At 42.0% G+C, this 26,718-nt stretch overlaps 2 protein-coding genes across 7 annotated transcripts in view; both read left to right on the forward strand.

Moving 5' to 3' along the window:
• Positions 1–3,637, forward strand: part of LOC146389242 (vesicle-fusing ATPase) — a 63,700-nt gene extending 60,063 nt beyond the window's left edge. For both annotated transcript variants that reach the window (XM_084926969.1, XM_084926968.1), the window contains one exon: positions 2,427–3,637. In XM_084926969.1, coding sequence (XP_084783095.1) covers positions 2,427–2,448 — 22 coding nt within the window. In that variant the 3' untranslated portion in view covers positions 2,449–3,637. The remainder of the gene's footprint in view (positions 1–2,426) is intronic.
• Positions 3,638–7,008: 3,371 nt separating this feature from the next.
• The window catches only part of LOC146389243 (thyroid hormone receptor alpha), a 112,118-nt gene continuing 92,408 nt past the window's right edge, over positions 7,009–26,718 (forward strand). Inside the window, exons 1-2 of one of the 5 annotated variants that reach the window (XM_084926973.1) lie at positions 7,009–7,080; positions 19,489–19,577. The gene's annotated coding sequence lies outside the window, so the exon portion shown is untranslated. Of the gene's footprint in view, positions 7,081–7,285; positions 8,960–19,488; positions 19,578–26,718 lie in introns of those variants that run through there. The other 4 variants (XM_084926974.1, XM_084926970.1, XM_084926971.1 and 1 more) reach the window with 4 other exon arrangements.

Genomic DNA, 26,718 nt, shown 5'->3' on the forward strand with positions numbered 1-26,718 from the left:
AACAGATATAGTAGATGCTCCTATTGTGCCAGTAGCACAAAAAGGCTAACAATCAGCTACTCCGTTTTCAACACTTACTAACACTAATGGCTTTATTCTGCAATCACCAGGTTGAATGAAGGTGACCAAATCCGAATATAAGCTGTTGGTCGCTCTCGCTGTGTACTGGTAAGGTGAACAACAAAGTGATGAAACTAGAATATGAAGCTGTAGCTTGCTAATAAGGTATTAGCATTTTTACATAGAAATGGTAATTAATGGCCAAATATTACAACATTCATATTAGCATTTATAGTTTATTTTTAGCTAAAATTGGCTATATTAAGGTTGTTGTAAAACCAAAAAAGCATATAGACATAACATACAAAATATATTGAAAGATATAGAAGAGAGCTCCCAGTGATTATTATTTATAATGGATTAAAGGTTGTAATTTGTAAAAGAAAAGGAAATTACTGTTAATTAAATAGTTTAACTTAAAATGTTCCCGATTTTTCATTCATTATATCATCAGCACGTCATTTTTTTATCCACATATATAAACATTATCTCATCAGCCTAACATGACATTCTAAATGTCATGCATGAAGTTTTACTACCCCTTTATTTTATTTCACTATCCCATGGTGCCTTAGTTCATGCTTATTAATCTTTGATTCAGAGTTTAAGTTTGTTCGCATGTTTTAGTTTTTATACAGGGTGGGCCATTTATATGGATACACCGTAATAACATGGGAATGGTTGGTGATATTAAAGTCCTGTTTGTGGCACATTAGTATATGTGAGGGGGCAAACTCCTCAAGATGGGTGGTGGCCATTTAGAAGTCGGCCATCTTGGATACAACTTTTGTTTTTTCAATAGGAAGAGGGCCATGTGACACATCAAACTTATTGGTAATGTCACAAGAAAAACAATGGTGTGCTTGGTTTCAACGTAACTTTATTCTTTCATGAGTTATTTACAAGTTTCTGACCACTTATAAAATGTGTTCAAAGTGCTGCCCATTGTGTTGGATTGTCAATGCAACCCTCTTCTCCCACTCTTCACACACTGATAGCAACACCGCAGGAGAAATGCCAGCACAGGCATCCAGTATCCGTAGTTTCAGGTGCTGCACATCTCGTATCTTCACACCATAGACAATTGCCTTCAGATGACCCCAAAGATAAAAGTCTAAGGGGGTCAGATCGAGAGACCTTGGGGGCCATTCAACTGGCCCACGACGACCAATCCACTTTCCAGGAAACTGTTCATCTAGGAATGCTCGGACCTGGCACCCATAATGTGGTGATGCACCATCTTGCTGGAAAAACTCAGGGAACGTGCCAGCTTCAGTGTATAAAGAGGGAAACACATCATCATGTAGCAATTTCAAATATCCAGTGGCCTTGAGGTTTCCATTGATGAAGAATGGACCCACTATCGTTGTACCCCATATACCACACCAAACCATCACTTTTGTTGTTCCAACAGTCTTGGAGGGATCCATCCAATGTGAGTTAGTGTCAGACCAATAGCGGTGGTTTTGTTTGTTAACTTCACCATTCACATCAAAGTTTGCCTCATCACTGAACAAAATCTTCTGCGTGAACTGAGGGTCCTGTTCCAATTTTTGTTTTGCCCATTCTGCAAATTCTGTGCGCCGATCTGGGTCATCCTCGTTGAGATGCTGCAGTAGCTGGAGTTTGTAAGGGTGCCATTTGTGAGTAGCTAATATCCGCTGAAGGGATGTTCGACTAATGCCACTCTCCAGTGACATGCGGCGAGTGCTACGCTGTGGGCTCTTGCTGAATGAAGCTAGGACAGCCACTGATGTTTCTTCATTAGTGACAGTTTTCTTGCGTCCACATTTTGGCAAATCCAACACTGAACCAGTTTCACGAAACTTAGCAAGCAGTTTGCTAACTGTAGCATGGGAGATGGGTGGTCTCGTAGGGTGTCTTGCATTGAAATCTGCTGCAATGACCCGGTTACTGCGTTCACCAGATATCAACACAATTTCGATCCGCTCCTCACGTGTTAACCTCTTCGACATGTCAATGGCTGTGAACAAGGAGAAACTTGTAAATAACTCATGAAAGAATAAAGTTACGTTGAAACCAAGTCACTTAATCTATGACCTCAGTAAACACTGTCCTCTTGGGTTTATCATCTCAGCTTATCGAATACATTATGATGTTTATTTTGTAAATTACAGTCTTTACAAGGAAGCTGAGAAAGAAGATAAAGCAGCGTACGCTACCGCCATCTTTCACTGAGAGTTTCTTGTTTAGTACCCTGTTAAAGCCTGCTCATACCAAACAAAGACTCTAGTGTTATGGTGGGGGTTGCTAAAACGGTTCAGTCTAAAATGGGAAGTGTGTTGATGGATGCAAACCAACCTGTAAGACAGCTTGCCTTCTTTTCCCATTCTTCCCTTTTGTAGTGATCGGAGCTTCTATGAGTAGAGCCAACCAGAGGAGCAAACCAAACACACGACAATAGACACGCCACCCAGAAATAAGGAAGAAGAGCAGGAAAAGAAGAGATCTTCCTCCAATCCATCGATGCATTTATCTATGTAACTACACACCTGGTCCAAGAGAGGAACAAACGGGTTCCTCTATAACTCGGCATGTATCTGTAGGCAATACCACAGAATCACTTCCCTCCTACTCGGCATTCTCATCATCAAGTACACATATCAGAGTAAAACACTGGAAGTCGTACTGTTAAAAAATGTTATCTGTAAAAAAAACTAAAACCTGAAAAAAACAATAGATCATTGTTACAAAAAAAGTGGTGTTATGTGAATTGTGTGTATAAAAAGAAAAAAAGAAGAGTAAAGAATTTAAGTCATGTATGTTTTTAAGCTATAGTCTTTGTTGTATTTGTTGCATACCTCTCGTCTGGCTGCAGGTAATTATTGTTATTATGTGTATCCTCACAAGCAGTATCAAACGGAGCACATGCAAAAATGCCGAAGCCTTTTGAATATCAAGATGTGATCACAAAGAGGCTTTTAGTGAATATTTAATAGTAGTTAAAAAAAGATGGTGTTCCATGTGTAAATGTAATCCCTTTAAATATAAAGTATGTTTATGTTCTGTAAATAGTATACATAGATATAACGAAGATTATCATGAACTTAAGACTATTTCAAAATGTATCAGTATCACTCTTCTTCCCTGTTGCTATGGAGATGTTGACTTTACCAGATTAGTGTAATAGTGAAAGTAAATGTTGGACTGATGGCCGGCCTGTCTGTGTTGTGTACAGTACAGTTCAGTTTAGCTCTTATAGTTCTGGTATCATCAGTGTTAAAAATAAATCTATAAATATATCCTGCACTCTGAACATCCAAACCTTGACTACGTCTCTTGGTGGTCCTTTGTGGGAACTCGTGCGCGTGTGAGTGTGTGCGTGGAGTGTCGAATGGGATTGTGCGTGTGCGTTTCAGTCTGTGCATGTGAAGTGTATAAAGCTGCTGGTTAATTTGCTACATTTGTTTTCTCATGTCATGTGTTCAGTGCTTCAAAGTAAAAAGTTCTTGTTCTGTTTGACCATTGGCATCGTGAGCGTATGTGCATGTGTGAGTGTAAATATATGTCAACATGCAGATATTGCAATAAAAAAAGAGCACATATGCACAGGAAATGGTGTCATTTCTTTTCTATGTGCCGTCCAGAACAAAAGGCTCTGAGATCCTGTAGATGCATTTTGAATTAACAAAGTGAATATTACATGAAAATTACTATAAAATGTTTATATTTTTATTGAAATTACTGCGTATGAGATAGTGCTACCCTTCTGTCGCCTTCTTACATGTGTTCACATATAATTGGACACTAAATATTCCGTAGTTTAGAATATTCTGGCTTAAATGTCAACGACAGGATTAGCAGACATCAGTGATTAGTTACTCATTCATTCAACTAATTGGCTTCCTGTAAAGACAAATGATATGAAAGTATGCTAATATCTGTAAAACAAACAAAAGAAACATCTTTACAACAATTCCAAATTATTTAGCTGAGCACTATAAATTTTAGGAATTGTTAGACATTTGCTAAGCCAAAGTGTCAAAAAACAAACAAAACTTTAGCTAAATCAATGGGAAGTGAAAACATACTTAATATAATAGAATTTGGAATATGAAATAAACTAAAATGTGCAAGCTGAGTAAGAAAGAGTCCTCAGCTACACTGTCACAGACTGCGTCTTTCAATCTTGTAATATATGTGAAAACACAGACTGTATATAAAAGATGGACAAAGCCACTATTGCATTATGTATTAGTTTCTCCAGGATGTCACACCTTTTTGCCAGCATGCTTTGTTTGTTATTTAAGCCAGAACCACTTTTACTCCAACGAGTGAAATGCTAAGTTATTAGCTAACAGTAGCTTGCTCGGCTAGTATCTATAAACTTTACAGATGCAGAAACAAAGACACGTGGTGAGTGCGACAGACTGATGGAAGTATACTTTGCTGTGGTCTGTTGGGGAAGCAGCATCAGAGCTGGTAACACCAATAGACTGATTAAACTGATTAGGATGGCTGGTTCTGTGACTGGCTGACAACTGGACACTTGTGAGGTAGTGGAACTGTTATCCATCATGGATAATTCAGTTAACATGCTCCACAAGGTACCAACAGCAACAATTCAGCCCAGTTCAGTAACTCCAGTTAGCAGAGGCCAAGCCCAGCAGTGAACAGCTACAGTGGCCTGTGTTCTCACACCTGTCAGTTAGAGTTCCTCCCCACTGACTTACACTGAAGAGTCTCCAAACTGATGAATTGTAACTAAATGTATCAATAATTTTCTTATATGTGTGTATTTAAAAATGTGACCTGCTGTTACAGTTGGTGTTATATTTGGTACTCAGTTCAGTTTAAATAGGGTGCAGTCAGATTAGCATATCTTTCTAAGCTACTGACCGAGACACAAGGGAAGGTAGTTCATGTCAGAGAAATCCTTGGTCCTCTTCGGTCTTCAGCACTCTGGTACACTCTCTAAAAGTCTAAAATAAAACAACAGCAAAAGTCTGTTACTGTCAATATTGATACAGTTGATACACATCTACAGATTTGTATCATCCAAGGCTAATTATTAAATGGACTGGTTCTTAAATAGCATTTTTCTACTCTGAGCACTCAAAGCCCTTTACACAACTTGCACCTTTACCCAAGGACTTCTTTTTTTTTCTACGCACTTCCTGTCTAACATTCACACACCGATGGATGCATCAGAGAGCAACATGGGGTTAGTATACTTGGCATGCAGACTGGGATCAAACCACCAACCTTCCGGTTAGTAGGTGACCTGCTCTACCATCTGAGCTACAGCCACCACTACCTGCAGATAACTAAGTTCACCTTTTTAAGGTCCATGCACCATGTCTAGCAATCTGTGTTTGGGCAGAACAGGAAATATTTTTCTTGCTTATATTAAGAAGGTTTTACTGCTTCCTTTAAGTTAAATGAGAAATGTATATTTTGCCAAGTTGCCTTGTCTTAGCAATGTTACTTCATATGAAAAGGGTTCCTGAGGTCTCCATGATTAGAAGTTGGCTCTATGTACAGATGTGAAATAAGTCAAACCTCAAGTAGGCCAAAAAAAACCCCAACAAAATTAAACCCAAAACTGAAAGTGCTTTCAAAATGCCAGCCCTTTGCCTGTAGGAATGAATAGTAACAATGTATATTAATATCAAACCTTTTTATAAGGTAAGCAAGTGTGTGAAATTCATTTTAAAGCTTTTTATTTTGCATTGCTGTAAAACAATTTTGTTTTACGCTAAACCTACAAAAAACTGAATTTTCAAGGCCAAGCAGTAATTCAAAACTGAGCTAGTATGATGCAGCAGATGCACTTCTTAGTTGAATATGCCAGCAGTCACTGTCAAGGCTGTGAGGCCAGTCAGCAAAGGTGGACCCAAACGCAGAACCAACAGAGACTGGTGTCAAGTTTCACAGCCTTTACATTTACACACAAAACTAAGCATGAAGGTAAGTAACACAGGGACACAGACAATTATTTCCGATTACCACTAGCAGGTGTAGAGTGGACAGAACGATCCAAATATCAATACTTAGGCTACCAGGCGAAAGCGCATCAAATCCGACTTTTTTGACCCTCTGCGACCCATATCCGATCATGCTATGACAGTGTGAACGGCACAAATCCGATATTTTCAAATCCAATCTGGGTCACTTCCGTATGTGGTACTGAATCTGATACATATCCGATGTTTTAGAAAGCGACTGCTGTTTGAATGTTCATGTCGCATTAAATCCGTCTTTTACCTTACTGGCACAAGACAGACGCCAATTATCAGCGCCGGAGAACACATCGTGAACGCTTCCTGGCCATCCAGTGTAGATGTTGGGAAGACAACGTTGGAGAAAACGTGAACATTTCCTTTGAAGCACCGCTCCTCTCTAAAACAGCAATAAGGATCATTATTAGGCAATATGTAAATAACAAAATAACTTTATAACTTAAAGTAAAATTGGGAAACGTAAAGTCCGAAGTCTTTATATTAAGGCCATCAGTCAAACAATACTGTTTGGTCTGGGTCTAAACAGAGCGCATTGTGCGTGACGTCTTCTTTTGCGCATGCGGCCGCTTTGAGGGTTCACACTAGAGCGCGTTTGCTGTCACATTTTATTTGTAGTGTGAACAAGCAGACAAGAAAATCGGAACTGAGCATTAAGACCTGCAGTGTGAACGTAGCCTTAGTTTCTATCCTCTCGGCTCAGTATGTAGCTCACTGGTGCAACACTAGCAGCTGGTCTGTTTGCACTGGAGTGGATAAACTTGATGGCAAACAGGTGCTACGACTGAGGAGCGGGAAAGTATACAACTCCACCCTAAAGGGGAGGAGAAAGGCAGCATGCGCTGTCAGGTTGGAGGAGAAAGAAACAGAAACTGTGACAGCGATGAGAACATTTTTTGTCTTTCCGTTTGCAGTGCAGATGATCTTTTTGATTTTTGCTTTTTTTAAAAAAAAAACACATTTTTAAAAAAAAATTGAAATAAAAGTGTCAAATTAAAAGAAATACCTTCATCATTCAGCTTTACAGGGAGTGGATCTGGTAAGTTGGTGTTGGTTTTTCAAGCTTTTTGTAAGTTTTGATATATCTTCTTCCTCTCAGTATGACTGTGCCTCCATTGAGCACAAGGGCTGATTTAAACAAAACAGAAATATTGATATTATCGGACGTTTATACTTTATTTAGTGTTAATGAAGTAAAAAACAAAACAGTATTAGTGTAAAGAAAACTGGTTAAACTGAGAAATGTTTAATTGTATTTTTACTCCACGTTATAGGTACATATAAATAGTTTCTAAAGTCAAACAAAATCCACACTTTTGTGCTGCTTCACTTTTCCCATAAATTGTTTGAGGCAAACTTGACTCAGTAGAAGTTCACAAGCAGTCGAGAAGACGGCCTGGTCCGTTTTAGCTTCCCGAGGAAGTACAGCCTTTGTTGGGCTTTCTTCACAAGGTGCGATGTGTTCAGCCACCAGCTCAGGTCAGACGCTATGTGGACACGCTCTACTCCTGCAATCCACAATGGCCCCCTTGTTCGTGCTGGTGCTCAGGACGAGGATATTGTCTAAGCAGCGTGTCAGGTGTTGGGTCTCCTCTCTATAGTGAGTCTCATCATTGTCTCGAAAATTCACAACTGTGTTAGTGAAATGAATGGCAGAACAAACGCGAGTGAAGACAGTGAATAGGACCGGGCTGAGCGCACAGCCCTGTGGCGTGCTCGTGTTCAGGACCAGTGTGGAAGATGTCCAGCTCCTCATTCGCACCACCCGAGGCCTGATGGAGAGGAAGTCTCTGATCCAGTGTCGCGGCGATGTCGACAGACCCGGGTTATGAAGCTTCAGAGCCAGCTTATCACCGTGTTGAAAACAAAGATGAAGTCAACAAACAGCACCCTGACATAAGAGTTGTGATGTTCCAGGTGGGTCAGGACTTACATCCTGTGTTGAACTTTCCATCTGATGGCTGTCCAGACCAACATAGATGACGTCCTTGATGTGCTTCTGAACGATCCTCTCAAAGCACTTCATGGAGTCAGGGCCACAGGACTATAATCACTGAGGCAAGAGACAGCTGATCTTTTGGGTACAGAAGATTTAAGGCAGACAGGTTGAAGATGTCCAGAAAAACTTCTGCCAGTTAGTCAGGGCGCGCCTTCAGAGTCCTGCCTGACAGCTAACATGAGAGTAAGTTTAAATGTTGTGTTAATAAAAACATCCCCGTCTGATTTTCCAGGTTCTGTGCATTATATAACCCTCCGCGCTGGATGTTCACATCCGTCCGCTAGAGGGTGCTGCAGACCCTCGGTGTAGAGCCACCCTCGTAGGCTCCTGACCCGCGTTCACCCGTACTGTACAGGCATGGGGGAGGACCGAGCATAGAGAACTAGTAAACGCTGTGGAGTTCCCTGTGCACACCGTGGCCATGACTTTGACAGTACCGGCTAGCGGACGTTGCTCTCACGTCTCCAGGCACCGGTAGAGGAGGCTAACACCGGAGGGAGAGGCATTAGCTGACGCCGGCTCGAGTCGGTAAAGCAGCTTTTATTTGATTTTTTTTAACGTGTTTGTTGAGCTTGTTTCTTCACGAGATAACTGCCGCTCCTCGTTCAGCGGTTTTACGTGGACGCTACCGGGAGGCGCTTTTATTTGAGCGGTGGAGTGCTGCTGAGTGAGACAGTTTGACACTTTCAGCGAAAACAGGCTGAAAGCTTCTCCTCGGGGACGCCGGTGCAAGGTGAGCGCTGTCCTCACGTCAACCCCGGCGCTGCGCCGGCCTGCTGTACTCCAGCTACCGGGAAACGCCGTCGTCGTCTGGGCAGTGCACTGCAGCTCTGTGACGTCCCCAGGTTCACCTACACCGGCTTCCTCTTACTGCCACCGCACTGTGTGAAACGAGTTACTCTACATTCTGCAGTCAGAGGTGAACGAGGAAAGATGTGACAACTATGTAGTGTCTGTGTGTGTCTGTAGTGTAATCTTCACCGTCACTGCTCGCTCCTTTGCTGTGACACGGAGGTCTGTCTGTCCGTGGGCGCTTGCGTGCCAAAGTTTGCCTGAAAAGCTGCTGAAGGATTCAGAGTCATACATGTGTCATAGGGCGGTGTCATGCATGAAATGTGGCTCCCAGCCAATAGCTCCTTCTATAGGGAGAGGCCTGGTATATGAGTTTATGCCATTATGCACTGGGTTGCACATATAGGTATTAGCACCAGTCTGTTGTACTTCTCTGCAGTAAGGGTGTGGGTGGGTGTGTCGTTAATGTACAGCCTCACAATTGTTATTGCCATTCCTATTCATATGACTGAGTGTTTGCTAAGCATGTGGACCAGTCAAGGGGGGCTCAGTCATTTATTTTCTGTCCAGAGTTGTAGTTCCAGACACCTTGGTTTAAGTCAGGGATGTCAAACTCCTTTTCTATCGTTTGCCTCTTACAGCCTGCATGATAAAACTGGAGTACTCACAGCTGAAAATATGAAGTTTTCATAAAATTAAAGAAAATGCCCTTTTCTTTCAAACAAACAAACTGTGGACTCACTATTAAAAGAAAACAGTCAATTCTATAGCAGATGATGGAAAACAGGAACTTATTTGTTATTTTGTTATTTATCCATTACTTAATTACTTTTTTAGGGGGGGGGGGGGGGGCTGTCATACTTATGTAAGTGGTGTTAAAAGTGTAAAATCTATGCACTCCTTTACATTTTCCAAAGCTTTTATGGTGGGCTGGAATGGTATGTTTGATACCCCTGGTTTGAGTGCTACAACTAACTAGGGCATATACAGATACATGGCTCTAGTTTTTTACTGATATCAAGTAATGTTATTAGTGTTACATTAATAAATTGTAATCCTAATCTTTGAAAAAAGACAGTAAAAGCTGATTTTTGGTTGCTTGCTGATTCATAAGGGGCTTCCACAGCAGGTATCCACATGTGTGAGGTCTTTTTTAGCCAGATGCCGTTCTGGGGATTTGTCTCCTCCTGGATCTTTTACTTGTTTCGCAAATGTATAAACTACTTCACTGTGGTTTACACATTTGCACAGTATTATTCTTCTATCTGTAATTTAACATCCACCTTGAGCTACTCAGTGATTCATAACTTTGTAAAGTTACCTGCTTCACTGACTATTCAGTGCCTAGCAGAAGCTCCTGGCTACAGCTGCCTGTTTTGGCACAACTGTCAATCACAGCAGCCACCTCTGACTTAAAGCCTTAACATAATCCAAATGTGTATGTCATAGAAGCATCTGAGGTTGTTATAGTGGAAGAATTAAGATGATATTCCTCCACCATAATATCATCATTAAAGTCATGTTACATCACCAAGCACAACGCCAAGCGTCAGCTGCAGTGGTGTAAAGCTCACCACCACTGGACTCTAGAGCAGTGGAGACGTGTTCTCTGGCACTTCTCCGTCTGGCAGTCTGGGTTTGGCGGTTGCCATGAGAACAATACTTGTGTGACTTCACTAGGCCAAGTGTAAAGTTTGGTAGAGGGGGAATTATGGTGTGGGGTTGTTTTTTGGTCCCTTTGTTCCAGTGAAAGTAACTCTTAATGCTTCATTTCATCCCCCCAACTTAGTGGGAACAGTTTGGGGATGGCCCGTAAAGATGGATGAGTGAGTTTGGTGTAGGAGAACTTGACTGGCCTGCACAGACTCCTGACCTTAACCTGAATGAACACCTTTGACAAATTAGAGTGGAGACTGTGAGCCAGGCCTTCTCGTCATCCCCTTACAAAAGCACCTCTGGAACAATGGTTATGAATTCCACAAAACACTCCTAGCCTTGTGGCAAGTCAAAGCTGTTATAGCTGCAAAGGGTGGGCTGACATCATATTAAACCCTGTGGATTAAGAATAGGATGTCTCTCAACTTCATGTGTGTGACAGCAGATACTTCTGTGTCTGCGTCCATTTTCATAAATTTGTAGGGCTGAATGTGAGCTTGTACAAAGACAGTGATGAAGGACTGAAGGACTATAGGAATAAAAAACCAAACTCTGAGCAACAGCAGCCAATAAACTGGCTTCAGGGTTCTGGCAAATAATGTTTCCTTACTTGTAAGATTTCGTCCAGCGTCGAGAGTCTGCACAGAACACTCCTTCAGTGTGTAGTGATGAATAAATGGAAGCAAAGAGACATTTTCCCCACATCTTTATTCATTTGTCATTTTAAATAAAACACTGTCAGAGCCACAGCTGCGTATGAAACAAATTAATGTGGACCCCCCCCCCCTTTAGTATTTCCCCAGAGTGCAAAATCCAGACCTACATACAATTACATAGGAAGCACTCTTGAGTTCCTTAAGTTATGAATTTGGTAGCTGATGTTTTTTATTAGTTTTCAGCAGCCGTTTGAAAATGTATTCAGCTTTAAGAGTTTCCCCTCAGCTCTAGCTGAACCTCAGTGCCACAGCTTAATAAATCCTTTCAAGGGTGCCTTTCATATATATTTTCTGTGTACAAGGCAACTCAGCGGATTTCTTTTTATAAAGAGTTGTTTTTTTTTCTTTAAGGAATATTGCTGTTCTTAGTCCTTGTAAGGGAATTACAATGAACGAGTGGATGGAAGGAATTACAAAGCAAAGGAAGGCCATGTAAGTTTAAGCATGCGTACACATACAAAGCTTTAATCCCTGCCAGCAGCTGCAGTTGACCTCTTTTTGACATCCTCATTCTCCCTCCTCTAATGCAAGGCCTGCGTCCTTTTCTGAGGTTCGGGGTTAATGTGTAGCAAGAATGGGGTGCAGGCAGGGAGAAAGTGGCATCCCCTCCACTGCCCGTCAACCCTTCACCCACTGATCCAGGCTCAGCGTGAGGGTTGCTGAGCGTGTTTGTCTGAGCTTGGTTACATAATGTGTGGAGGCAGCCGTTGCCCCAGTCCTCAGAGGTCCCTCGGCACGCTCGCATCACACAGATGTAGACGAGCGTGTGCGTTGGAGGGGTGGGGTTAAGTGTCAACATGGACCACAGAACTATTGTTTAAGTGCTTTTAGAATCAGATGGACATTTAGAATTTCACTGCAAGTAGTATTTAGGTGGCTGATGTGTTTCAGGCAAGAAAATGTCAAGAAAAAGTGACAACTTGAGCCAGTTTTGCCCTCTGCAATTGTAATTCAACCTGGGTAAACTAGCCTGTCTTCTCTGGGAACTCGACATTTTAGTGCAAGCAGCGGCACAAAGAAGCTGTTTTAAATAGCTCCATATAGCATTATGGTCACTTTAACCTTCAGGTCAGTGTATTCACCTGGAAGGAGAGGTGAGAGGTCTAAGGCGACATATCTTAGATCTTTATACAGTGCGTTCTGTATGTTTACGATACACACCACTCTTGTAAGAATCAGTTTCCAAGTTGTAAGACTTTTTGTCGATATTTGATCGATAAATAAGTCGATCATGAAGAGCTTGGTGGGTGTGGCAAATTGTTACCGTGACCCACTCCACACCCGTACAACGTTGATCAGAATGACATACACGTACCAAAAACACAACCTCCTTGGCAGCCGTAGTTAGTTATTAGCAGCTCTCATTCTTAGTGTACTCTTTCTGGGACCTCTAGAAGCATTTGTGGGCTTTTATTTAGAGACCGTGAATGTTTCAGTTGTCCTCAGTCTAAACGTACATGCAGATACAGCTGGCCGATAAAGTCCAATTTCACCTATGCAATCATTCTTTGGAGTTCGTTTTAACTGCAAAGCTCTTTGTATATTTTATTGTCAATAAATGAAATGCTTCCATTTCTTTACAGCAGCGTGCTTTTTCTCAACCCCAGAAGTTGACAGTGGTTTACTTCAGCTGGAGTAACTAAAAAACAAGAACTTTGATCAACAAGAACCACCAAGATCTTTCCAAACCACCTCCTAAAGCTGGGCATACACTCTGCAATCTTTTGTTTTGTTTTGTTTTGTTTCAGTCGCGTTTTTCAGCTCCTGCTGAAACTGTACAATCGAATCGCAGGGGTTAGAAGTTCGTAGGTCACGATGCAGAGTCTCGCACTGTACGACCCGATGCTCTGATGTGACCTGAGTGCTCAAACTGTGCGTCTATAACATGAAGCTTATACAAAATCTGCCTCTCTGTCTTTCACTCACACAGACACACACACCACCACCATCAACTTTGCTAAATTGCTAATGAAAACATTGACCAGGCAGCTGTGATTGAGCAGCAATGTCCATCCAACTCTTTTCACGGTTGTTGTGGTCGTGATCATTTTGTGAGGCCACATCGAAAAGGCTCGGATGAAATTGCCAAAGTTATACAAGTTGTGCCTCCATCACTTGTGTCCAGATCACACGCTGCACTGCTGCTCCGTCCACTTTCATTCTTGTGTTTGCGCGTGCGCAGTGTGAGAGGTTGCGTTGACACCCTCACGACAGGCGACAGGATTTCAAACAGGTTTGATTTTCTTGCGACCATACGATTGCTGATCGGGAGCTGGTCGTGAGGTGTTAATCGCGTCTCGTTATCCCACGTATACTTCACCATGCACGACACACGGTTAAGGTAAAACTCGGGCCGATCCCCAAAACGGTCGCACGACTGAAAAATTGTCTCAAAATGGGCTAAAACTCGCCCAGCTTAAGCAGGGCTTAACCCTCTGTGACCACTCTCATCTCTCTTTTGTCTTTTTAAAATTAATTTATTAATTTTTACTCTGTGATGTTTATAAAAATAATAATGTTAATAAGTAATTATTTAAAACAACTGAATTGAATATAGACCAGAATAAATGTGACTATGTTCCTTGCTGTAATGGAGCCGCATTCACATGTAAGCTCACATTTGTGTTTTTGTATTCAGAGAAATGAGTGTAACATGACACGGTCAGACGACTAATATGCAGAATGTTAATCCCTCATATAAGAAACCATATAAACCTCCAGCTTTCTCATACAAACCTGTTGAAGGGAAACACTAACATACTGCAGATGGCTTCGTTCTCTTGGAAGGATAAAGGACAAAAAGGGGTTGCCAAATAAACTTTGGCAGCCATTATCATACCTGAGCAGCAGCGCAAGTAAAAATCTGTGGAAATATTTTTCTAAACTTCATCAATCCTAGTTTGGCATTTTGTACTGCAGCTGTTGTTGCTTATTTACCAGCTTGTACAGTAACACTGATAAATCTGCTAATCTTAAATCCTGACTGATTGACTGGTGCATCTACAGTCCAAAGTTTGGACACAAGTTTATTCAAAGCATTTTTTTTTTTTTTTTGGTAAAACAGCAGTGAAGACTTTACAATGATAAATATGAAATGTAGTACACAAAGTGTGTATACAAAGAAGGCATGTTTGTGTTGACTTGGAGCCTTCTAAGTAGAGCAGTTTCACCTTTGAGCCTTACCGGGTTCTCCCAGGATAATAAATTTAACACCTTGGAATTCTTTCCCAACAGTTCCCATTTAGTCTGAGCTCTCGATGAGTGCTTTTCTTAAACCCTGTGGTTCAGCTCCGCCCAAGTCATCTTGGTTGAGTTGAGGTTGCTAATTGTGGACTGCAACACGGCGTTGCTCTGCGTTTTGGTCAAAGAGGCCTTACAAAGTGTGGAGATGTGTTTGGTCCAGCTCTGCTTGGACTTGAAATGCATTAAGAAGTCAAAAACAGGGTCTTTCTGTGTGGAGTTTTCATGTTCTCCCCGTGTTTGGGTGTTTGGGTTCTCCCCGGGTACTGCAGCTTCCTCCCACAGTCCGAAGACATGCAGTTAGTGGGGATAGGTTAATTGGAAACTCTAAATTGCCCATAGGTGTGAATGCAGGAGTGAATGTGAGCAAGGCTGGTTGTCTCTGTCTATGAGTTAGCCCCACGACAGATTGGCGACCAGCCCAGGGTGTACCCTACCTCTCGCCCTAATACAGCTGGGAGAGGCTCCAGCGCCCCACGTGACCCTGAAAAGGATAAGCGGAAGCGAATGGATGGATGGAGGATTTGAAGTCTTCAGTTTTGTCCTATGATATAAGAACTGTAAGCACTTGTTAGTGTGAGCGCACCTTTTACAAAAATAGCTGTAATGTTCTCGTTGTCTTCTGTGGGTGTTCACACACAGACTCTGGTGATTATTGAAAAGAAAAAGCTTTTCCACAGCTTTCTTTGGAGTCATACTTTTCTGTTAAAGCAGGAACCTGCAGCTTTAACAGAAGCTACAAACACCCACTGTTGAACTCTGCTTTATTGTTTGTGCTTGACAACCAGTTGTTGACTCTATAAAGACACTGATACAAAATATACTGCACTGAAATGAAATGCACGTTGGCCTTTATGATAGTCTGGACCTTTGTTTGAGGAAACTCTCTCTAACTGGAGTTTCTATACCAGTGCTATTCACCGTGAGTTGAGTACCAGTGGTGTTAGCTATGGAAAAATGTGAGCACAGCCCAGCTTTTTGCCTATTGTAATTAAACACATAAATAAATGAAACTAGGTGTTAGCAGTATGAAGCTGGGTTGTTTAACAAAAACCTTAAAAAAGGGACTTATTGTTAGTTATGGATACTCTTGCCCGATGCTGCAGTATTTGGCACCCAGGGGAATTGCTCCCAAATAAAAATAGCTGAAACTTGATTTAATCTTTATTGGTGTTTACTTGGTTTACAATCACCCAGTTTTGACAGCACAGAGAGGTGTGTAGTGGGTTATTGGATTAGCTTAGCTTGGAAATCAGAACCTGTCACATAGCAATCACACAATAGTTTGTTGAAACAAACTGACTCCAGAGTACGCCCCAGTAAGAAAACTATTCTTTCCTAAATAGTTTTCACTTGTTAATTTGGAACTATAGAAAACGGTTAAAGGTTATTAAAGACTCCGAGTAGAAACCTTCATCCTTGGTTGTCCTGCACCAAAGAGTTTTAAGATTTTTCAAGGACGACCTTTTATATTTAAGGTTTCAGCTTTTATAAATAGTACTTTGTTCAGACTGTGTTACAATTACCTATTTATTACTGTAGTGCTAAAGAAGATTTAACTTCCTGTAATGGCCACTGGTGACTGGCTCCATAAGTGAGTCAGTACCAATATTAAATCTTCACATCAAAGTGCATTTTTATGGTTCTGTAGAAGAACAAAACAGTTCTGTCTGCTAAGTTTTATCTCTTAACCGTGTTTGCTGTGATGCTGCCTTTTTGAAGCTTTTTTGGGGTTTGTTTTGTAATTTTCTGACACAAACATGGTCTGCTACGAGGTACTGAACACAATTCTACTATTTAGTGTGCTGCCTTGCACTGATTAGCAAACATGAATCCAGCTAATGGTTGAACGTGCTAGTTTTGGCTTATAATTTAGCACATCACCATCTGATCTTAATAAGGTCAATTATGATTAAATCTTTCAACACCGATGGCCACAAAGGAGCTGAACACGACAAATGTTTGTCTGTTTTTGTGCCACACCTAATATTTTGCTCACTTTAATCACCTGAAACCTCGGGGAAATCATGCATCTCATCCGTGTGTTTCCACATTTGCTGTTACACAGTGATTGGTCAGTCATTCATTCCATCGTCCAGTTGTCATGTGACAGCCCCGATCATCAGTGCGGTTCTGTTCTCCTTTGAACTGCTCTGATTGGCCTGTTTCTGTGATCAGTCTTCTCCCTCCATCCTTGGATCTGTTGCAGCACAGTTGCTCTTTCTTCCAGTTGCAGCTCTCAAGGGCTTTGTATTGTTTCAGGGGAGAGAAGAAAGACAAAATTTTAGTGAGATGAGAGAGATTTTATAACCGGCTTTTGTCTTTTGTGCCACATGCACACGCCCACATTCACTCTCTGGAACAAAGAATGGTGTCAGGAGTGGCCACAACAGGAAGTTGCCCAGGGATTAGATCAACAGGACAAGACTCTCTGCTCTGAGTGAACTTCTGCAGTGAGCCCGAGGGCTTTGCTCCTCCCTCTGAGGGTTTGAGCAGTCCTATACAGTAAAGTTCACACTGTGAGTCTTGAAAGAATATTTTTCAGGCAGTTTGGTGTTTTCAATATCAGAGACACAAAGAGAGAGAGAGAGAGACTGACTGCACAGCTGGGAGATCAAAATGGGAGGAGATGGAATAAGTGCAGGAAAGATCATGCTCCGCACGTGGATCCACAGTGCTGGAAGGATTTGGGGTAGCTCCCCTGCTATTTCCAGCCCTAACTCAAAGAACTGCTGTACTCTGCTGGATTTAGTGAATGTTATCGGCTGCACCATAGCAACACTGTTGGATATTTTAGGGTCACTAATTATTTCAGCTCTATTCAAAGATCATTCATAGAGTCATTGCTGTGCTTGGTTCCATCTGTCCACCAGTTCTTACATTGATCTAACTCAGTTATTATACACTAAAAGGAGTGTGTTGTAGTATTTTAACAGTTTGGCTGTTCAGCCTGACAGTGCTGTCTTCATAGTTCAGGAGTTGCCATAGGCCAGCAGCTTTGCACGTCTTCTCACCTATGCATTATAATGAGCTGCTGCCAGTTCACCAGTTTGTAGATTCAATGTGTTTTTCCACTTTCATTAAGCACTTTGGCTCGACGCCGGCAGCAGCTATTCAAAAGGAAGACTGAGGAGAAAAGTGTTAAGGTGGCTGGTAGTGCTCCCTGATATCAGAGCCATGTGATCTGGCTTGAGGCACAACCTGTAATAAAGAGCGTTAACATCCAGATGATCAATGGATTCTTTTCCTTTTTTCTCCATTTTAACCAAAAACAGCTTAGTTAATCGTGTACACACACAGTGGTGACCTATATTTTCTCCAGACTCACAGAAATTTAATGAAACCTAATTAAAACTTAATTAGAGGCAGTGCTTTCTGGTAAATTCAGTGATTAAAAAAATCCAAATTATAATCAAACTGCTCAGTTTCACATAAGAAAACATCAGACTGAAAGTATTTTAAGCCTCACTGCTTTTTGTAACTTGACACTAGCTGTTTGTTACTGGCCTACATAGCATTAAACATAATACTGTAAGCTAATAATAAGGTTTTTATATCTCTATGCATGTGTAGCACAACTTTAAACTAGTCTGTGAAAAGACTGACGGTGTATTCTACAGAGCGTGGGTTTACGGGGTCCCAGGCACCAAATATTTTAACTCTTGAAAGATCAGGATTTCTTCACTGCAAGTAATTCAAACCATGCTGCAAAATATCACTGACTGTCCTCGTGTTGTGGACGGACTCATCTGTCTGATGTTTGGTGCATTTTGGCGTCTTCTTCCTGCCTTATGGTTTGTCTTTGCTGATTGGGAACACTGGACATGCTAAGTTGTTATTAAGAACATTTGAACTTGCAACATACTCACTGCTTTCGCCACTTCACCTCAAGGTAAATGTTGTTCCTTATATAGACAAGTATGCATTGGAAGGTTGGAAGCATGCAGGTTGTATTCAGATTTGAATGATTCTAATTCATTAACACATGCGTGGTGGTAAAAACAAAACAGGCTGGTGTGAAGGGGGAGTGTCAGTGCCAGCAGAGGGGACATCCCTGTATGTGCTTCTCTTATTATTGATCATTTGTGTGCATTTTATGGTAGGTAATTTACCCGAAGAACATGCAAAGAATATTAGAACTTCACGAGCGAAGAGTTTTTCTCCTGCTAGCCTCAGAAATGACAAGCAAGCCATCTGGAAATACTGAAACAAAGAACACTAAGCTGGCCAAACTAGTTACCTTTGCAGTTGGGATTTGCAGCAACCAATGAACGGTTGAGGAGATTGAAACCACTATTCTGCAAACCTGGGGAGACGTGGCCCCCTTAAACACTAAGAATAAACGCTTGTAAGGAGGGACTACATGATACCAGAAATTTAGCAGTCAGTGCCAGTAGCGTCATTTTAAAACAGTAACGCAGATGATAAGTTATCTAAAATGTTAACGATATATGTTTTTGACAAGCACATGAAATGGTTGCCAAGTAACCTTCTAATATTATAGTTGCATTATGTTAGCATAAAGATTTAATATTAGCTATTAAAAACAGACAAAAGTGCATTCAGACAAGTGGCATTTAGTTAGTCAGTTTCAAATGGCTAAAGTCTTTATTAGCTGACAAAGTGACAATTCACTCTGTTATTTTGAAAGGCAAAATGACATCTTCCTGTTTCTTCCAAATTAAAAATATGACGAGTGGTGTTGCTCAACCTTTCATTTCTATTTTTTTTTTTTTTTTTTAAACCATTTATCCAGATGCAAATTGAATTCCTTGGCTGCCCCGCTCCGAGCCTGGTTCTGCTCGAGGTTTCTTCCTGTTAAAGGGGAGTTTTTCCTTCCTACTGTCACCAAGTGCTTACTTGGGCTCTTCTCTATATTATTTTAGGGTCTTTACCTTACAGTAAAAAGCACCTTGGAGGTGACTGTTATTGTGATTCAGTCCTATATAAATGTAAGCATAAAAACTGGTATTGTATAATATTTGTTAATAGAAATAATCATCTTGAAATATTTCTGTTTAATGCATTTTTTTTTTTTTCCCAGAGTTTCTGTAAAGGAAGACGCTTTGCCACATGATGTTCTCCAGTAAATATGTTGGTGAAGAAAGCCGGCCTCCACCTCCATAGCACCAGGTGGGTTATCTGTTATTTCGTCTTCATAGCTGAACCGTTCACTCAAATTCATGCAGGTGGTTTAAGTCACTCATACTTTGTGTGCCAGTAATTGCACCAACACAGTGCTGTTCTGTAATTTTGTTGAAGTGTTTTCTTTATAATGTTAAAGATGTTCTCAAACCATGCACCTGGATGTTAAAGTGATTCCTACTATGTATGCTGCAGGGCCCAGGCTCAGGAGTGAAATTGCATAAAACTAAGGAAAAGCAGGTTAAAGAACGTTTAAATAAAACACATAATTGTCAGCAGCTCTTTTTATGTCGCCTGTATCTGTGACACAGGCTGCTGCTATGATTGGTGATTTCCAGCAGAAACTGTAAGTGAACTCAGGGTTTTTTGGTCAGCTGCATAATTGTGTGACGCCTTCAGGGCAGAGGGCTGAGCAACTACAACTGAGAAACGTTTTTGCCACTGAAAGGTCTCAGAGGGAACTTTTTAATTAGGATGTGAGATGTGCTTTTTTTTGAGATTCTTTGCCTTTTTAGTGTTTGTGAGATTTTTTCTTTTCTGCAATAATGAGGACAGAATCTGCTGCAGCATAAAGAGCATGCTCGTGTTGCAGTGTTAACATACAAAGCAAAATCAAACTCAGCTGCTTTTCATTTGGTTCCCCCCCAAAAAAGAGGAATCAGAATGAAGTCTTTGTTATATTTGTTACATTAGCTTGTCTGCATACACTGTAGCTTTTTTGGCAAATAAGCAGAATAGGTTTTCTTTAAAAAGTGAATGTCTGCTAAACAAGAATAAACTCTCAAATCTGTATATTAACTTTTTTTAAGGGTGTGATAAAAAGGAAGAGAGACTGTAATTGTGATAAGAGGAAAGGTGTTTTGCAGTGCAACACAACTCATACAATAATATTAAGGTTGAAGGTAATCAAACTGTTAGAGTCTACACAGTATGGATTCCTTATCTTTCTCTGTGTGCTGTAAATTTCCGCCTGCTCGTGTCCCTCCTCGTTAGCTCTGCTGAGTGACTGTGGGGAAGGCAAAGCACAGACAGCAGTGCAGCAGCAACACTCAGCCAGATGTTCTCTGATGCGATGGACATATTGTCCTGTTGTGGGGCTGACATACTGTGTAATTGATGTGATTTTTAATTTTAGTTCTCACGTAGCCTCAAATCATTTTTACACCACTGAGTCCCCCATGATGCACATTTACAACACACGTTCAGCCCTTCCTGCCTTTTCATTATCCTAATTTCCTCACAAGCAACCAAAATCTCAACCAACTGATGTGCCAGCGTTATTCAGGAGTCAAATGTAATTAGGGTTGGCCTTGAAAACGCTCACTCACCACCTTGTAACAGCAACCCAGCTGTGTGGCTCATGCTTTATGCAGGACCTGCTGCACTGTGGTCATGCAGATGTGGATTGGAACTCTTCCCCTTTAAGGCACAGTTGGACTGGCTGAACAGGGAAGCACCACAGTCAAGTATAGGTCTGTATTTATAAATATCAAGCAAAGCCACAGTTGACATATAAAGTGTGTATGATGGTGTTGGTTGTTTCTTTTTTGTTTTGTTTGCATGCATTGAAAGCAGTAGACAGGGTGAGCAAGGCCCCCAGCACAGAACAGAGTAGGCCTCAATTTAAATATACACTGATAACATTATGACCACCTGCCTAATGTCGTGTCGGTCACCCCTTTGCTGCCAGACCAGCTCTGACCTGCCAAGGCGTGGACTCCACCAGATCTGTGAAGGTGTCCTGTGGTATCTGGCACCAAGATGTTAGCAAGAGTGTTCAATCAGACAAGGCCATCTTCTCTCATTGCTCCGTGGTCCAGTTGTGATGCTCATGTGCCCATTTTTGGTGCTCTCAGTGGCGAGCAGTAGTCAGCATGGACACCCTGACTGGTCCACGGCTACAAAACCCCATACACAACAAACTCTGATGTGCTGTGTAGTCTGAAGCCTAACTCGTCTGTTGGATTGGACCACAGAGGCCAGCCTTTGCTCCACCATGACCCTGTTGCTGGTTCACCACTGTGCCACTTTTGATAAATACTGACCAACGCAGAGTGGGAATACCACACGAGACCTGCAGATTTGGAGATGCTTTGACCCAGTTGTCTAGTCATCACAATCTACAATACAAACGTCTCCGGGTGTATTCCAACCAGAAACCCTGGATGACTAAAGAGGTCCAGGTCCTGCTGAAGCAACGTGACGCCGCTTTTAGATCCGGTGATGGTATGCAGTACAGTGCAGCCAGATCTGAGTTGAAAAGAGGCATCAGAGAGGCCAAGGCAGCGTACAAGAGAAGGATCGAAGACCACTTCAGCACCAACAACTCACGACAGGTATGGCAGGGAGTTCAGCACTTAACCAACTACAAACCTGGCAATACCACGTTGACTGAGGGTAACGTGGAGCTTGCGGAGGAGCTGAACCACTTCTTCGCACGCTTTGAGGTGAAGGGACCAGAGGCAGCAGCAGCCCAAGCAGGAATATGAGGTGAGGCGCACACTGAGGGCAGTGAACCCCAGGAAGGCCGCCGGACCAGATGGGGTAACCGCAAAGGTCCTAAAAGAGTGTGCAGACCAGCTGGCTGGGGTCTTCACTAAGATCTTCGACACTTCACTGTCCCAGTCCTGCATCCCGCCGTGCCTAAAGTCAGCCACAATTGTCCCACTGCCAAAGCGTACTAACATTAGCAGCCTCAACGACTACCGACCAGTTGCTCTAACACCTGTTATAATGAAGTGCTTCGAGAAACTGGTCCGACGTCACATCATGTCCTGCTTGCCACCCACACTCGACCCGCTCCAGTTTGCATACAGAGCTAACAGATCAACTGAAGATGCCATCGCTACAACGCTCCACACCACCATCTCTCACCTGGAAGTGCAGGGCCGTTACGCCAGGCTGCTCTTTGTTGACTTTAGCTCTGCTTTCAATACGATACTCCCGGACAGACTAATAGTTAAACTGCTGGAAATCGGACTTCCTTCTACCACCTGCCGCTGGATCAGAGACTTCCTCTCAGACCATGTACAGAGAGTTCGAGTGGGGCCTCATCTTTCCTCAGCCCTCAGCCTCAACACCGGCTCTCCACAAGGCTGTGTACTGAGTCCCCTACTGTACACTCTGTACACACATGACTGTGTTAGTTCCCACCCAGACAACACAGTCATCAAGTTTGCAGATGATACCACCGTGGTGGGGCTCATCTCAGGGGGAGATGAGACGGCGTGCAGAGCTGAAGTTCAGAGGCTGTCAGATTGGTGTGCAGATAACAACCTGGACCTCAATACCACCAAGACAAAAGAACTGGTAGTTCACTTCAGAAGGAGGAAGTCTGAGCTGCAGCCTGTCAGCATCAACGGGGAGTGCGTGGAAAGGGTCTCCAGTTTCAAGTTTCTGGGTGTGCACATAGACACAGACCTCCAATGGAGCTCTAACACCTCTGCGGTCTTAAAGAAGGCCCAACAGCGTCTCCACTTTCTGAGAATCCTCAGAAAAATGGACCTGAAGAAGGAGCTGCTGACCGTCTTCTACCGCTGCTCCATTGAAAGTGTGCTGACATATTGCATCGGTGTGTGGTTCTCCAGCTGCACCACAGCACACAGAAAGGCACTCCAGAGGGTCATCAACATGGCCCAAAAAATCATTGGACATCCTCTTCCCTCCCTGAAGGACCTGTACAGCACTCGCTGTCTCAAGAGGGCACGCAGCATCCTACGGGACTGCACACACCCAGGACACCGGGTGTTTAAGCTGCTGCCGTCTGGCAGGAGGTTCAGGCTGCTGAGGTCCCGAACAAATAGACTCAAGGACAGCTTTTACAACAGGGCAATAGCCCTGATCAATGCTAACAGCTGACCTGACTGGATACCTCCCTGGACTTTTTTAGGGGGGAGGTAACAATGTTTAAAACAATAACAATAATATTTATATTTCTAACAAGGTGCAATAATAATTAATGTGCAATAATAACAGTGTGCAATACACATACACTTATTCTTCTTTTTTATACTAAGTTAATATACTGTGTTGTGTTGTTTGTTGCGTTGTGATGTGTCATATCGTGTCGTGTTGTGTTATATGTAGTGCCGACGTAGGACAGTTTTCCAATTTCATTGTACTATTGTACTATGTATGACTGTGCAATGACAATAAAGAGTTATCTTATCTTATCTTATCTTATCTGGCCCGACTCGCACAAATCCGCATACTTGGCCATTTCTTATCCTTCTAACACGTCAAGTCTGAGGACAAAATGTTCACTTAATACATCCCACCCACTAACAGGTGCTACAATGAAGAGATAATCACTGTTATTCCATTCACCTGATCGCCTGATCAGTGTGTAGTATAAGTTATAATAAGACTTTTCACCAAATGACTTACTGTATTTGAAAAGAATAGTTTACAATAAGAATTACTGGTGTTTGTATTCAAAGTAGGCGGGGCCCATCTGCCTGCACCTCTCACAGTAGGGAGTGAGACACATCAGGGGGGAGCAGCAAGGCTTATGTGAATGCTTTTAAAGCTGTGACAGTCTTTTGCATCCTGAGCTCAGTCAAACCAAAGGTACAGGATAGACGGACCTTTCTTGCTGATTAGTTAAGGAAACTGCAAGTTTTTCTTTTGTAACATAACAGCAAAAATGTTATTTGTAGGGACATTTGGATCAGATATCAGTCCAACCTTACTCAGAAAGCTAGATCAATAACAAGTTGGTCTATATTTAAGAAACCTATACTATTAGTTCTACACTGTTTATGATGCTGACAGATGGTAGTTTCAAATTTGTCATCTATAAACACAGACTGTAAGATTTATTCTGCTCTCAACTTCCAGTGTCCTTTATTTTGGTTGTGAGGGCTACATAAATGTGCGGATTCAGACCCTGACCCAGTGACAGAAATACTTCAGTCTATATCAAAGAAGAGGTGCTACTGCACATTCATAATGACATTTTTTTTGTATTTTACCAAGTGTGGAGAAGTAAAAGCACTCTCAGGCACATGTTTCAAAAACCTTTGAAGGTCACCACATATGCAGACGGCTGCACTCTCTAATGGTCATGGTAACTACCTTTAACTACCTGGATGTCAAAGAGTTCATCCATTTCCACACAAAGTGCTCACTGCAAGAGCTTTTTTTTTTTTTTTTTTTTTACATTAAAAAAACACATTACTCACAGAGTACGTCATGAAGCTTCTTCAGATTCTTTGTCTTCACCCGTGCTGCCCAGCCTCCACCTATAATGGCCTGCTAATGGGGGCACATCCTGCATACAACTTAAACTGTCCTCTGACCGTCTCGGCTTTCTATACTTTTAGTTGATCCACAGTGAAGCAAAGACAGAATTCAGACATTGTCTGTTAAGTGCAGCTGCTGCAGAGTTATATACTGCATTATGCGGCTGGATAAGACTACACGCCTCTGGAGCAGGGATCGCAAGTTCGATTCCCACCCGGTATCCAGTAAGGGTCCTGGCTAGACCCCCCCATGCAAAAAAACAAAACAGCCCTGGAATGGCGCCTGTATGTCTGCAGCCTGTCCGCAGTTCAGGACACAAGCATTTCACTATATGTTGTACTGTGTATGTGACAAATGAAATTTGTATGCTGGCATGGATGGGGCTTTTGTAATTGTGGCTATATTTCTCATTTTGTTTACTGGTTTTGATGGGGTTTAACTCATTATTAGGGATGGGTATTGATAAGATTTTCACGATTCCGATTCCATTTTCGATTCTGTTTAACGATTCGATCCTTTATCGATTCTTTTTAAAAAAGGAGAACACTAAGGTCGATTAGCTTAGAACTGTTTTATATCTTCTCTTTGAACAAGAGTAACATGGCCTTACAAACCCAGCAGTGAGATCTTAAGAGATCCAGCCTACGGCTCTTCAATGGGGTGTCACAGGGTCCCCAGGAAAAAAAAATTGTAAATGTAAAATAATAAAATAAATATTCTTCTGTAGCAATAACAAAGTATAACATAAATTATTCTGTAGCAGTTACACAAGAATATCCAGTAATGTCCCTGCCTACAATTAAACACATTCACTTACCGAAAATCATCTACTGTGGCAAATGGGTGCAAGCCTTTTACCACAAACTCAGTCACTGCTCGGTGACATTCGTCTATCCTGGCCTGAAAGGAGACGCTACCGGTAGACTGCAGCGAGAACTGCCAGCATCTGAGCCAGACTCTGTCTGTCTCTCTCATCATGGTCACCTAAACGCACAGTAATGGCAGGTTTTGTAATGAGGCAGATCGCGCTAACATAATATGCACTGTTAGTTGATTATTTACCTGCCGCATTAACGGGAGAGGACGTGCAAACGTTACCGCTGCTGCTGGGTTGAGATTCACGAGTCCGGAGCGGAATTAAAAACACGACATTCATTTGAGGTTATCGCGTGTTTTGTGAGCAAATGCTTTTGCATATTCGTAGTGTTTCCTCCCTTAAATGAAATATCTACTTTGCAAGTCTTGCAAGCAGAGATGGGCAGTAACGCGTTACAAGTAACGCGTTATTGTAATCTGATTACTTTTTCAAGTAACGAGTAAAGTAAGGGATTACTATTGCAAAAACGGTAATTAGATTACCGTTACTTTCCCGTAGGAACGCTGCGTTACTGCGTTACTAAAACCGTGACTTTTTTGCGAGAATGTCTCATGACAGTGACGTAAGCGAGTGCGACGTTCGTGACAACAGCTGTGTGCAGATCAACAATGGATCGAGTGCAGGAGAGAGTATGAGCGTGCAGCGTTTAAAGCGTGGAAGTACTGACCTTACTTTGAGTTTGATTCCATAAAAAGTGACAAAAACATTAGCGTCCGTTGTGCGTGGGAAGAAAACTTCTTTTTACACCGAAAAAACCCTAAACAAGCTCCGAGTGCGCAACGACGTAATGGGAAACTCACAGAGAAACTCGCGGATTCTTCCACTGACCACTGCGGCACACCTGCACCAGGGTAAACCTCCGCCTGCCCCACTCCTGCTTTACAGGTGAAAATAGAGCAACAGGACCGCTAGTCTTTGACTTCATTTATTTTCTGCTGTGTTTTACTTGCATCTATTTGAAAGACTGAGTGTAAACACAAAAAATATTTTATTTTATGTGCTGGAATG

The sequence above is a fragment of the Perissodus microlepis genome, chromosome 4 (assembly GCF_051167445.1).
Source record: "Perissodus microlepis isolate ML-2025 ecotype Zambia chromosome 4, ASM5116744v1, whole genome shotgun sequence".
In the NCBI taxonomy this organism is placed as follows: Eukaryota; Metazoa; Chordata; class Actinopteri; order Cichliformes; family Cichlidae; genus Perissodus; species Perissodus microlepis.